The sequence below is a fragment of the Pipistrellus kuhlii genome, unplaced genomic scaffold (assembly GCF_014108245.1).
Source record: "Pipistrellus kuhlii isolate mPipKuh1 unplaced genomic scaffold, mPipKuh1.p scaffold_m20_p_9, whole genome shotgun sequence".
Taxonomy (NCBI): domain Eukaryota; kingdom Metazoa; phylum Chordata; class Mammalia; order Chiroptera; family Vespertilionidae; genus Pipistrellus; species Pipistrellus kuhlii.
The window spans coordinates 45,928,379-45,942,965 of NW_023425595.1; the positions used below are offsets into that span (position 1 = coordinate 45,928,379).

Sequence of the window (14,587 nt, forward strand, 5' to 3'; positions counted from 1 at the left end):
CTGTTGTTTGAAATTTTCTGCTGTTCCTTCTAGATAAAATGTAGCAAGTCTCTCCAAACTCCCCCTGCACTGTCCCTCTGACCACTCGGGAACTATGCAACAGTTCAAACCACAGGAATTTTCCTTTGTTTTAAATTCAAAATCCTAAAGACTATATTCTAAAAACTGGGGTCAGCCCGCAGGGTCATTCCCAGTCATATCCTGCTGGACATTGGAATGTGGCCCTATCTTGCAGAAGCAGAACTCAGTGGTTAATCTCCAAAGGTTATGGTCCCAGGCACAGGAAAATTGCCTTAGCAGATTTAAAATTCAAACAGCAGTTTTTACCTGAGATGTATATCCTTAATGTCTTATTTCACCAGGCATTGTTTCTACAACACCCAGGCATATAGATGTCTAAATGATGCACCTATAACATAAATGCTACTTGGCTGATATGGCTCAGTCGTTGAGTATCCCCCAATGGGAAGGTCTCGATTCCATTCCAGGTTAGGGCATATGGCCACATTCAGGCTTGATCCTCAGTGTGGAGCTTGCAGGAGGCAGCAATTCAGTGATTCTTCCCTCATTGATATTTCTATATCTCTCTTCCTCTCCCTCTCCCTTCCTCTCTGAAATAAAAAGAAAATAAATAAAACATAAATACTATCATATTAGACAGCTGATCAACAATACAAAGATTCATTTAATAATGTTCATTGAGTTTCTTGTGAGTGCCAGGCATTTCTTAATGTGATTCTCTAATCCGCAGATGGGGAAGGTTCTGCCTAAGGTCCATATAAGGCCCCAAAATCATTGTGTCAGGCCCTCCCAATGCATTAGAGGTAAGTTAAATGTTTGACCAAATGTAGCCGACAAATCTTAATACATAAAAACCCAGGGTCCATACATCCAAAACAACCAAAGGCTGAACAGACTCGAAGTCAGTCCTGCAATCAGTGTGTGGTTGCCATGGCGACTCAGCACTGACTACCAAGCAGGCTGTAGATCAGGCTCAGCTAGAGGCCTGGAGAGGGAAGCAGAGTCTGCTCTGTAGCTTCTATGGCAGCTGTTGATTAGGCCTTGCTTCTCTTTTTCTCTTGGGCCTGGCCCACAGCTGCACCTCTCGTTCTGTGTTCCTCTGCAGGGGCTGATGATCAGCCACACCTCTCTGATCAGGCCTGGCGACAGGCAGGAAAATGCTGACTGGCATAGAAACTGACCAATCAGAGTCTAATCTGGATGAACTACAAAGGCAGAGTCTAAGGTAGGGGCTGAGAAGGGGTTTTAAGGGCAACAGCTGTTTGGTATAAGGTATAAGGAAGTGGTTCAATTTTTTAATGACCAGTTTGGCAGTATAGTACATATCGCTGGCTATCAGTCCAGATATAGGGATTATATATTTTTTGTCTACCAAGAGCTTCTCCTCCTGGTGAAAAAGCCTCTTCACCCCCCCCCCCCCCCGCCACTTTAAGGAATCCTAACTTATATAAACTATATATATACTAATAAAAGGGTAATATGCTAATTAAACCAGGTTGACTGGCCATCTTTCAGACATCTGACTTCCTTTCAGACAGAGCCATGGTGTTTGGAGCTGAGGCAGAGGTACTTAGGGACAATCAGGCAAGCAGGGGAGGACAGTTGGGGGAAAGATCAGGCTGGCAGGTGAGGGCAGTTGGGAGTAAGATTTGACATGCAGGGCAGGGCAGTTGGGGGTGAGATCAAGCCAGCAGGAAAGGGGAGTTAGGAGAGACCAGAGGTAGTTAGATCAGGCCAACAAGGGAGAGCAGTTAGGGGTGAGATCAGGCATGCAGGGGAGGGTTGTTGGGGGTGAGATCAGCCTGGGAGGAAAGGGCAGTTGGGGACGACCAGGCCAGCAGGGGAAGGCATTTAGGGGCGTTCAAGCAGGCAGGCAGGTGAATTGTTAGGATTCAGAGGTTCTAGATTGTAAGAGGGTGCAGGCCAAGCTGAGGGAACTCCCCATCCCATGCACAAATTTCATGCCCTAGGCCACAAGTTGATGAAATAATCTACTTTATCTGTTTGTAAGCTATAAATAAAAGTTCTTTTAACTTACCTGTTTTCACCTATGTCAGCTAGTTTGTGTAATTAAAATTAATTATACTGACCTAGCTGTACTGGCCCAGTGAATAGAGTGTTGGCCTATGTACCAAAGGGTCCTGCTTTTCATTCAGGTCAAGGGCATTTACATTGGTTGCAGGCTTTTCCCAGGCCAGGGCCATGGTCCTAGGGCTTGCAGGAGGCAACCAAACAATATGCTTCTCTGACATCTATGTTTCTCTGTCTTTTTCTCTCTCTTCCACTCTCTCTAAAAATCAATGGAATAATATCCTCAAGTGAGAATTTAAAAAAGGAAAATAAATTTAAAAAAAACTATATATGAAAAATTTTATTTCAGAAAAAAGTTTTCTATGTGTATTACAGTAATTTTAAATTTATACTGAAGAAGTCTAGAAAATGTGAGTAATCGTCGTCACCATGAGTAAACAAATGCACACAACAGGGATGTGGCTTAGCACTGGGTTCAAGCTCAATTCACAGTTCAAGGTATGCAGAAGGCAGCCAATCCATGATTCTCATCTCTACCTCTCTCTCTTAAAAATCTATCTATCTATCTATCTATCTATCTATCTATCTATATTATATATATATATATATATATATATATATATATATATATATATATATATTAAATAACAGGGTATTAATTTTCACAAATGACACAGAACCCAGAAACATTGTCAGATAAATTCTAATTCTATTAAATCAAGGTCCACAAAATCAAGTGTTCACTGTAATGTGACTTCACTTTATGCTTTCAATTTTCTGTATTTTACAAAATAGCAGCTGTCACACATAAATAAACCAGGCCTCAGATGCATATGCTGAGTTGTGTCGGGGATCTACTATAGCTATAATAGCCTACCACTGCCCCACTACAGGGTCTATTGGTTTGCAGAGGGCCCATAGGTGTTGTTTTATTAGCAGCCTGCCCCTCAGGCAGCAGTTACGAAGATAAACAGGTTAGGGCTCTTCAGTTTAAAATCAACCTAAGGGCTCAGTGGTCACAGTTCAAGTCCTGGTCAGTAATTACTAAAACAGTAATTACAGAATATACTAGAATTCATATTTTGGATTAATAATATGTGGTATGTTTTATGAAATGATACCCCAGAATTCATTTCTCACTTATTTATTCAGCTACTGGGGAAAAAAAAAAAAGATACCAAATGCATTCTTTTGTGACTATCCTTGTTTGTGAAAAATTCTATTGGAAAGATTGCTAGAGACCATGTTGTTGGGTTAGATCAGTGGTTGGCAAACTCATTAGGCAACAGAGCCAAATATTAATAGTACAAAGGTTGAAATTTCTTTTGAGAGCCTAATTTTTTAAACTTAAATATATAGGTAGGTGCATTGTCATTAACGTAATTAGGGTACTCCTAAGCTGGCCTTTGCTAAAAACTCAAGGGTCCAATGAGCCGCATATGGTTCGAGAGTCACAGTTTGCAGACCACTGGGTTAGATAATATATGGATATAAGGTTTTGAGGTTACCATTGGGCTGTCCTGATACAGATGGCGATGGTCCTGTGCTGGCTGGTGTGGAGAGTGACTACAGTGTTTGGACAGGTGCAATCCTGAGACTGATGAGGGGGCACAGTCCTCTCATGGCCACAGGCAAGTCCCAGCTTGGAGGGCAAAGCCCTCCCAGCACAATTAGAGCCAACAGCTAGAGTTGTAAGCTTGAACCAATGGTCCAAACATGTGGCCCCAGGTGTCTGAGTGATGTGGGCTTGATGAAGTTCAGGTTCATGTAATTGAGTAGATTTGAAACCCATAAGAACATTGTAACCATGCTCTTCCTTTGCCTCACGGAATATGGCTATAAAATAATGACTCGGCTAACAGGCTGTGGTGCTGTCGCTAGCTCTCCATGAGAGAGAAGAGTGTCCCACCCAGACCCAGCTTTCATTCTGTCATTTTCAGTCCTTCACTGCCCTCTCTCAGGCTCACAGAACCTGGCTGAGCTGGCTGGGCACAGGCTGGCTGACTGGGGCCTCTGAGCAAGTTTCCTAAACACCCATTGATTGAGAAGTGCGGTGAGGTGGACACAGCTCAGACCTAAAGAAGAGGGCAGAGGGCTTACAGGGCTCCTGCAGCTCCCCAGGATCAACAGCAAGGGCAATTCCATGTATAGGCATCTGTCATTCCTTTTATCTATAAGGAACAGTGTCCTTATAAAATAAGGGCCATCGAATCGGGGTTGTAGTTATAGTGACCAGAAGAGACCAATGAGCAGGACAGCATGCCCACAGGCAGCAACAGTGGAAGAAATGGATCCCCCCAGCAGCATGGGACAGGCAGGAACCAGGATTAGAAAAAGGACCAAAACTCTTGGTGGTTGGGGTGGTTGGGGTCAGAGGAGCTGGTGGAATTTCAACCAGATTGTCCTGAGGGTAACCCCTATACCCTACACACCACAGCTCTACCAGCAGCTCCACAGAGAAATGAAGCTCAGGTTCCTTTGCTGGGTTCTGCAGAGGGAGGAGCCAGCATCAAACAGCTGGGCACCTCCCACTCCTGTCTCTGGGTGGCATGGGGCTATGGCTCCTGGCTGCAGAACCACCACAGGAAATTCTCCAGGGGTCAACCCGGGTTTGTGTCCCTTTCTTCTCAGCACTGTCACCTGCTACTGGGTGGTAGCTAAGGGTTTCATTGCCCTAGCCAGAGATGGACCTTATTACTGAAAAAGATAATACAAAAATCAACTTTTAGTTGAAAACTGATACTGATTTGCACACTTTCACTTATTTTTATTATTTTGTTTTTGCACAATAAAATTACTCCATTTAGAAATTTAATGACACTAAAAGTACCACAGTACGTTTTATAGATTAATGACTTTGTCATAAGAACTTGGTTATCTAACTCATGTTTTGGTCACCAGTGATGAGAAAGTTTAGTGTATACTGTTCATTTGTGTGTATTTTCATAGAAGCACAGTTTATACATTATAAATTAAGCAATATAAAATGTTAAATTAAAAAAAAATTCTAGTCATAATAGAATCCTGTAAAAACCACCACTAGCTATTAAAATTAAAATATGGTAAAAAGCTTTTTATTTATAAACACCCATGTATTCTTCCCCGTGCTAGTATTTCAAATGTAAGAGAAGAGCCTCAGCATATCCTCAATGAAATGGTTGATGAATAATGTTTAGTTAAGAATGTAAAAAAAACCTTAGTTACATTAGCACATAATTAAAAATACATTACATATAATTAATTAAGTGAAAGTGGACTCTCTAACATTATACTATGACTAGAGTCCCGATGTTCAACTTATATAAATACAATTTTATTTTGAATTTGAGTCTTCATGCAACTAACAAATTCAGCAGATGGTTTCCATCATATTGAAGAAAAATAGAATTTATATAAATTTTAAAATGCAATAATGAAAACTACATATTTGTTCAAGAGTTTAATCAACAGCTGCAGAGAGGGTGAATTGAATGATAGGTGTGGGGAAATGACACAGGGCTTCACAGCTAGATTAATAGAGTGAAAGCCAGGGAGTGATATTGAGATATGAAGATGATGATATAACATTAGGTACTTAACATATAGACAGTATCCTATCTAATAAAGTGGGAATATGCTAATTGACCATCATTCCCTCACAAGGATGGCAGCACCCACAGCCAATAAGGAGTGAATATGCTAATTGATTGTCACACCCTCAGAGATGGCAAAGCCCACATCCACAAGATGGCACCTAGTCCTCTCAGCCCTGCTAGGGCAGCAAGGGTGTGGCACAGCTGGGACCACCCCATATCCCCCAGCTGCTCTGAGCCTGCTTCCAGAGTCCCCTGGTCCCCTCACCCACCTAGGTGCCCAGAGCCAGCCTAAGGAACAGGCAAGCCTCAGGTAACCAGAATTGGCCAAAGCATGTGCTGCCAGCAGTGGCAGCAGCAGAGATATGATAGGGGCATTGCCTTCCCCTCATCACCAGGTCAACTCCTGCCACTGAGGGCTTCCCAACTATGAGAGGAGGCAGGCCAGGCTGAGGAAGCCCCCTTCATTGCATGAATTTTCATGCACTGAGCCTCTAGTAGTGTATGAATAAATGTAGCTCTACACAGAGATATTAGGGAAGATGAGGAGAGTACTGGTCTGAACATCCTATGAATTTCTGTCTAGAACAGAATATGAATAACACTGAAGTATGCGTCACTGTGGTGAGAATTACAAAGGAATGCACAGCACAGGTTATTAAGTAACATTACTTCAAACTATGGATTATTAAACTGAGAGAACATGTGGAATAGAGTTAGCTGAGGATAAATTAGAAAATAATTTCTGCATTGCCATTAGTGTTCCTGTGTATGTGAATGTGTGTGTTTTATGTTTTTGCCATTGTGTCTCTACAACCATGTCTGCTTGGGAAGAGAATGAATGATGCCAGCTCCCTTGCACTGAATTTTACTTTTCCAGACACCCTTGTCATCTCTAATTATACTTCTTCATAACAGTTCACAAAAATAGCAAAAAAGAGTAAACCTCTTCTACACCATGCATCATGGGTGATGATTTTCCTAAACTGAGTAAAGCACAGACCAATACATATGTTTTGAAGGTTATCATATTTAATAATACAGTAAGTAGATATACAAGACAACAAGGAAATGAAAAACAAAAATGTATAACATATTTATCGTATTTGATAGGGCACAAGTAAATAGGGCTTTTTTAGATATAGGTGTTCCCCAGGATATAGAGAGATTCCTAATATAGTTCTAGTCAGAAGTGACTACAGCAAAAGTAAGGCCTGAGACGGAGAGAAAAAGAGCAATAGGAAATTCTACATATAAGGGAATTTTGTGCTACATTTACAAAGGTCACACTTCCACCTTCATAATCCAGGAATACCCCTACTAGGCCAATAGTTTTGGGCACATACTGCAGTACAAGTGGGTTGGTGGTGAAGACATTGTGGTGAATGTTGGTTTTAACACAGCCAAGAAGATAGTATGCCTTATGGAGATTTTTATTCATCAATATCCAATCATCACAAGTGACTCCTAAAGCCCAATTCCAAATGTCTCCCACATATATCTCCCAGTAATGTCTCCCAGTAGTAAAAGTCTGAGTATTCCAGTACATAAAACACTCATATTGTGGAAAGGGACATGGTTCACCTTGAATCATACATCCAACACTCAGGCTAATCAAATCTCCCTGTAGGAAGACATGACTGTGAGGTCTTCCAAAAATCATAGAGGTATCCACTGCAAAAAGAAAAAAAAAATTGGGTGGACACATTGCAAAAAGAAGTACCGATGAAAACATCATTCTTCCAAGATGTTACTTTATTATGAGATCAAAACAACAAGAGCATTGTTGGTTATCACCTCTAATAAAGAAATGACCAATACATGTGCAGCAAACAGATGCCTAATCACAGACATTTGAACATTTTTTTGAAATTTAAATGTTTAGAGTCAAATATAAGATTCATGTCACCCTAGCCAGTGTGACCGTGGGCAGAGGGTTGGCTCAGGCAATTCAGGTAATTGGGTTTGATTCCAGTCAAGGGTGCATCCTGGGTTGTAGGTTCCATACCCTGCACCTGCATCTGTCTGGGTATTTGGAATACCTCTCTCTTATTCTCTCTCCTTCTCCCCCCATTGCTCTTTCTCCCCTTGTGGCTCAGTGTTTGCGTGTTGACATATGAACCAGGAGGTCAAGGTTCTATTGCTGCTCAGGGCACATGCCTGGATGTGGACTTGATCCCCAGCGGGGAAATGCAGGAGGTAGCTCATCAATGATTCTCTGTCATCACTGATGTTTCTATCTCAGCCTTCCTCTCCCTGACTCACTTCAATCAATAAAAAATAAGGTTGTATATATCTCCTTGGGTGAGGATTAAGAAAAAAAAGACTCATGTACCAAGTTCACTTTTCATAGCAAAATGGCCAATGCATAATATTCTTTGAATTGTGTTCCATTGTAAAAAATTAGAATCAGAAGAACATTTCTTCTAAATAATCACATCATTATTTTGGAAGGGAAATGAAGATTTTCCAGGAGTCAAGCATTTCTCTAGATAATTTAATGAGATCCAATTTATGTCCATTTTAATAGTCTGTTAAAATTGTGTTTGCAAACCCCTTCACCAGTCCCTCTGTCCTCTATCCTGGCTCTGGGCTGTCAGCATTTTGAGATTTAACATGTACCTCTTTAGGTTATGAGTAAACTGAATTTTGGTGTGTTTTTACTTTGTTGTTTATAAAAATATTTTTTCTATTAGCTCCTACATATTAATTCAATTTTTTACATTACATGACCATTGTAAATAAAAATACAAGGAAACCAAATAAGATCCAGTATTTAATATATCACACAAAAGTGCTTAGCATTTGAAAAGTATACTGAGTAAAATGTACAATTTTGTACATAAAATTGGATAATTAACCATAAATCTGAACATTTTTACTCAACTGCTCATTTTTTATATCATTCCTTTACCTATAGGAAACTCACTATTTATGAATCTGAATCATTTCTGTTTTTCACTACCTTTCACTCTTGGTATTATAAATGAAAAGACATGTCCTCTTACTGATATATTATACAGTTAAATGATTCACTTATGTCTGCAAAGAGTGACACACTTATAGAAGAGGGCAGATTATCTGTATGGTCCTAACAACACAGGATACATGGGCCTGCACTTACCTTTGAACAAGTTGAACCTTGTCATCATCCCTGGGATGGTCACTGCAGTGAGCTCTGCTTTCACAGGCTGGGGCATGTACACACACACTGCCTCACTCCTGCAAGAAGGAAGAGGAAATTACAGTGTTTACAGTCAACAAAAAACCCACTATTTTCATGTATAAGATACTTCAGTAGAATTATTTAAATCCATAAATTTGAAAACCCAAAAGTATCACTTTGCCAAATCATTCTTCTATATAGTTCCTTAATTTTCAAGTCTAATGGAAAGTTCATTTGAACTAGAATTCAGTCTAACCCTTTCTTATTTTGTCCAAAAATTTGTAAAGATCCTCAATTTCTTTTGTTCTTGAGGATATTCAAGAAGGAAATTCTGGATTCCACAGAAATGCTCCCCCTCTGGAAATGATGGGGTTCTTGAAGACTAGTTTGCCTAGAGCACACTCTCAACATAGAGGCTGTGAAACTTTTCCCAGGCAGGGGGATCTGCTTCCTGGAGGGGCCCTGCATAATTCTTATATTTAGAGAAATTGTTTCATCTGTTTTTTAGGAATGTCAACTGCTATGAGTAGATCAACAAATCACCAGGGCTTTCTCACTGCTGGGCATTTCCTAGGGGTGTCAAACTCAATCAGAGAAGGGGCCAAAATCTAAAATCCAGCCTAAATCTCGGGCCGAATGGTTTACTGAACAGTCATAAACTGTCATTGTGATGGAAACGCAGCGGAGTGCAGTGGTGACACCGCGGTGCGGGCCACATTGCAAGGCCTGGCGGGACGGATTTGGCCCGCGGGCCTTGTGTTTGACACATGTGCGACCTCTCACCCCAGATTCCACTAGCTCTGCCTCTAAGGTATTTGACTTTCTCATCACTCAGAAAACTTAGCAGCTTCTCCTTCATATATGTAGAATTTTGAGAACTAAAAAGAAAATTGGGATGAGGGCATTTCCTTTAGTCAATTTTTTGGTGTTTTTGTTTGTTTGTTTGTTTTATTATTATTACTATTATTATTATTATTATTATTATTATTGCAATTTATCCTATGAAACTGCCAAATTAAATCACTGAATATGGCAATCAAAAGATACACAGAGTTGGAAAAGAGAAAATAGATACAGGAAAAAAATTCAATCAAGATCCCAATAAGTTAGCTGTCTTCACATTAGCATATCTGCCCTGTTTTCCATGAAAACTCTGAAAGAGCATCAGCTGGTATCAATGTACAGACTCACCTGTTCAATATGTCTCCAAAATCCTGTGGAGATAAATAGAAAGGTTGAGTGCTTTTTACCAAAGCCTATTCCACTAGGTCCATGGGAGATGTTTTTTTTTTTTCATTTAGTTTTTTTTCTCTGATTTTATTTTTTGCTCATTATCTTATTTACTTTCTGCTCAGTCTCTCCAGAACTCTGGTGAGCAATTTTGATGTTTCCCTACTCTGTTTCTTCATGGTAAACATACCTACTTTCTACTTCCTCTCCCCAGTTTATCATATTGTCATAAAACTAATGTTCTGCTGGAGACTGATTACTGGAGACTTTCCATGGGCCAATGAATGGGGAAGAGGGCTGGGCAGTCCCTGTATGCTGCTGTAACCACGATTAAGTATCCAGCAACTTTTCTATTTCCAATGTGGGTACACCCAAAAATGACAGCAATGTTAAGTGTAGATCCCCAAATCTCCCCATATTGCCATGTCTCTAATTAGCCTCAATATCAATAACCCCTCTACCATTTTGTGCCTTTCACAAAGCCAAAATATGTCATGGACTTTTAGAGGGGGAATCAAACTCAGGATTCTTTTACCATCTCACAGAGTTTTGTTTCTTATGGGTAATGTAGGAGGGATATTTAGTTTGTGGGGTTCCTTGGAGGAGCAATACTCTCCCAACAAAGTAACTGAGGTTATGGAAATAGGTTGTTGGACACAAATGCCATAAAAGAGGAGATGGATTTTCACTAAAGGAATGCAAGTGCACATGAATATTCAACACCCCACTTCTGAGTTCTTACCAGGAGCAGCTCTACATCAGGTTTATGGCACATTTCCTTCAGCTCTGTATACATTACTCTTAAAAGCTCCCTCTTGTTTGCCATCCTGGCTACACTGTCCCTGAGTTGGTCAAAAATCTCCTTGCCTTCTCTTTGCAGTCTCTCTAAATGATGATGCTCATTCAGATAGAGAAATGGAGGCAACTGATCATATTCAGCTCTTATTGCTTCACCCTTTGAGGTCACATAAACCTGCAAAGACAAGGAGTTAGTCAAAACATGAACCCTGTCATTCATCTCTACTGAATCTCATTCATATTTCTTTGCCTTATATAGATCAATTATATTTAACCTTTAACCCTCAGTCTTGCCTAGGCTCAGAATCCACATGTTCTCATACATCATTTCCATATATTTTTAAATAACCAATTATATCCTCTTCATTCATAATGAAGACTTTGATAAGATAACCACATAGAAAAGCAAATGTGTGATTTCTATCTCCCAGCCAATATATGTAAGAAGGCAACAGAACTTATCCATAAAACATGCAATTTAGATTTATATTAATTAGATTAGGGATCCTCAGTTTAGCTCAGTTTCTGAAATTTGAATCAGATTACGTAGGCTATATTTGGACCATAAGACGCAGGGACTTTTCCCCCTCACTTCTGGGGGGAAAAAAGTGCGTCTTATGGTCCGAAAAATACGGTACTTAATGCTGTGACCTCAGACTGATATATTCATCCCCTTGCATTTCAACCAGCTAAATCCTATCCTGAGGAGGTTTCATTGACAATTTGACTCCCATTATTTCCGATTTTATTTCCTTTCATTCTCTTCTTAATTCACTCTAATATTCTCTCAGATCTTTCTGGCTTTTCAACTGTTCCAATATGTCTGCCTGAAATACCTTTGCATGTGCCATTTTCTCCATCTAGAATGCTCTCTCTATATACCCTGTGGTTTCCTTCCTCTTCAGAGATCTTTTTATAAGATGAATTTTTCAGTGAGGTCTTCTCTGATGGTCCATTCTATTTAGAACTCAAACCCACATGAGCAGTCCCTACCATCCCATACTCCTCTTTCTACTTACTGTGTTATTATTCTACAAAGAACTTATCACTTATCATATGTTATACTTGTATGTATGTTGACTATTCACTCTTTGATTTATAGTGTAAGCTTTATCAGGGCAAGGATAATTTCTACTTTGCTTACTGCTGTATTTTTCTAGATCAATTTTGATACAAAGTGGTCATGAAATATGTGTTGAGTAAATTCATATTAAATATCACACCTTCAAGATAAACATTTAAATTCAGGAAATCCATTATTCTTAAATTCCCCAAAAGTGTTGAAACATCTCCTTTTATTTAGATGCCAGGGTCTATATTTGACATATTTATATGTATTCCTCATCATTTGTCACTTTTCTCCTCGGACATTATATATTATTGTACAATAGGGCCGGTGTACAAATTGTGCACAGGTGGGGTTCCTTGGCCTGGTTGGTGATCTAAGCCAAATAGGGGAGCTTGCTTTCAGGTTGAAGAGACTGTGGAAGGTTAGCCGGCTGCCCCTGCATTAGGGCCAATTGAAGACTGGCTGCCCAGCCAGGGTAAGAAACCACAGGTGTTTGGCCAGCTAGGGATAGGGACCATAGGGAGTTAGCCTGCTGGCTGGGGGAGAAACCACAGGAGGCTGGCTGGCAAGCCAGAGGGAGGTGCCATGGGAGATTGACTGCTGACCTTCTCCCTGATCAGGTAGGCCAGCCGGCCAGCCAGCAGGATGAACCACAGGAGGTTGGTAGGCCACAGGATGATGGCTGTGGGAGCATACTCCACACCAGGGGGCAGGAGAATGACTGTAGGAGCATACTCCACACCAGGGGGCAGGAGAATGACTGTAGGAGCATACTCCACACCAGGGGGCAGCTCCTGTGTTGACAATCTGAGCCTTAGTGATTAGATCATATCATAATGACCAGTCAATCAGTCGTAGGGTCATTTGATCACTTAGGTTTATATATATATATATATATATATATATATATATATATATATATATATATATATATGTATGTATATGTGTATGTATATATGTATATATGTATATGTGTATGTATGTGTATATATATATACATATATATATGTATATATATATATATATATATATATATAGCTTCAAGATTAATTACTTGGGTTAAGTTCAGGGCTTCCCTGGATTGGTGACATTGTTCATTCTTCCTGAAATTTTCCATCTGTTTTCAAAAACTACTTTCCCAACAACGTTTACATGAATGTTTATAATGCCTCAGATCCTTCAACTGAATTTTCAATGGCTGCCAAATGTCTCCTATACCCTATTATTTACCCCCTTCCTCCACATATGGCACTCTGTGAAATGGTCCAGTCTGTTGTGGTTGTTGGTGAGGAAGTGATAAATATTGTTTATCCGGGGAGCAAACCAGCATGCTTTATGTGACAGCTGTCATTTTGTCATTAAGTGACTGAGAACCCAACTATCTATCTATGGAAAGAAAATGTCCTTTCCTATTTCTATGGAAAGAAAATGTCCTTTCCAATGATCACCCTTCCCATATTGAATCCCAAAGAACACTATAGTGTCAGGAAATTCCTATTTTAAAGTCACTCATCCAACCACACCGTGTTTGTGCTACAGGTTGGGGAAATGCAAATACCAACCTCCCAAGTTCTGTATGTGATAGTTTCTACTTTCAGATTTCTGTCATTTTCATAATATTTTTCCCATAAAGAACACATTGTCTTGAGGAGTTTCTCCTGCAAAAGGACCACAATTAGAGCTGATAAAGAGGAGAATGTAACATTTAGTACTCAAAGAGGGAGGGTCCCCAGAATGAGTGATAGATCAGTACCACTGAAAACAAGAAAATCAAAGAGTTGCCTTGTTTATATCACATATTTGTCAAATCTGGGAGACTTCACACTAAGGAATTCCAGGGCAGAGATTCTGAAAGGAACACCTGGAGTAATCCCATCCCCAAGGAAACAGACCCACAGGAATTTCACACTCACTTTACAGAAGTGGGTCCAAAAGGGCATCACTTACCCTGAGTTGCTCAGCCGCCTCTTCTACTGAGCCATGTCTGTGAGCCCCATGCTGCTGGGAGGTAGAGCAGTGCAAACAGAACAGGCTCCTCTGGTCCTCACAGAAGATCTGCCTTGCCTCCATGTGTATCCTACACCTATTGTTCCTAGAGCGCAGGAATTGCCACAGGCTGGCTTGTCTGACAATGAGAACCATTTCCTTGAGAGTGACATTTGTATGAAACTCTCTTTTCTGAATTGCTTTCCTGCATTCAGAGCAGTAAGCAAGAACTGACCTGTTTGGCCAGTTGAGGTTGAAACAGGGCCTGCAAAAGCTATGCCCACAGTTAATGGTGATGGGGTCTATGAAGTAGTTCCTGCAGATGGAGCAGATGAGTTCTTTCTGGAAGACTTGCAAGATGCGATCCATGTTTCTGGGAAGAATTAGCAACAGGTCATTTCTGGACCTGGGTTGATGAGAGGCTTCTGAACAGTTATATGAGGGTAGTGATGTCTATATATTTTTTCTCTTTGCAATACTCACTTAAACAAGATAACCTATTTATGCTATGACACAGATGAAAACCTGGAGCCCAGAAAGTGTCCTTGGGCTTTACCCGCAGACATGGTTCTCACTAGATGGCTTACATAATCCTACACATTCAGTTCCTAGTCCTTATCCAAATACAAATGTGTGCAAGTATCCATTTCCAGAATGTGGGATATAGCATTTTATTACTGGTCTTAGTTGTTCTAAATCAATCAGAATTGTCCC

General features: G+C 40.2%; 1 protein-coding gene across 1 annotated transcript; it reads right to left on the reverse strand.

Annotated features, from left to right (window-relative positions):
• Window positions 1-6,810: 6,810 nt before the first annotated feature.
• LOC118713763 (tripartite motif-containing protein 51-like) lies at window positions 6,811-14,250 on the reverse strand. Its single transcript, XM_036428655.2, has 7 exons — window positions 13,835-14,250; window positions 13,450-13,545; window positions 12,493-12,681; window positions 10,763-10,993; window positions 9,982-10,004; window positions 8,749-8,846; window positions 6,811-7,298 (listed from the first exon to the last, which is right to left on the reverse strand). The coding sequence occupies exons 1-7, from the start codon at window positions 14,240-14,242 to the stop codon at window positions 6,811-6,813; spliced, it is 1,533 nt and encodes a 510-aa protein (XP_036284548.1). The 5' UTR covers window positions 14,243-14,250.
• Between the last annotated feature and the right edge of the window lie 337 nt (window positions 14,251-14,587).

Excerpts from the sequence above, each read along its gene's own strand:
- LOC118713763 (XM_036428655.2), bottom strand. The coding sequence starts at position 14,242 with ATGGATCGCATCTTGCAAGTCTTCCAGAAAGAACTCATCTGCTCCATC. Across the intron at positions 10,005-10,762 it reads CTGATGTAGAGCTGCTCCTG|GATTTTGGAGACATATTGAA; the intron begins GTAAGAACTCAG and ends TTATCTCCACAG. Across the intron at positions 8,847-9,981 it reads TTTGGAGACATATTGAACAG|GAGTGAGGCAGTGTGTGTGT; the intron begins GTGAGTCTGTAC and ends TCCTTCTTGCAG.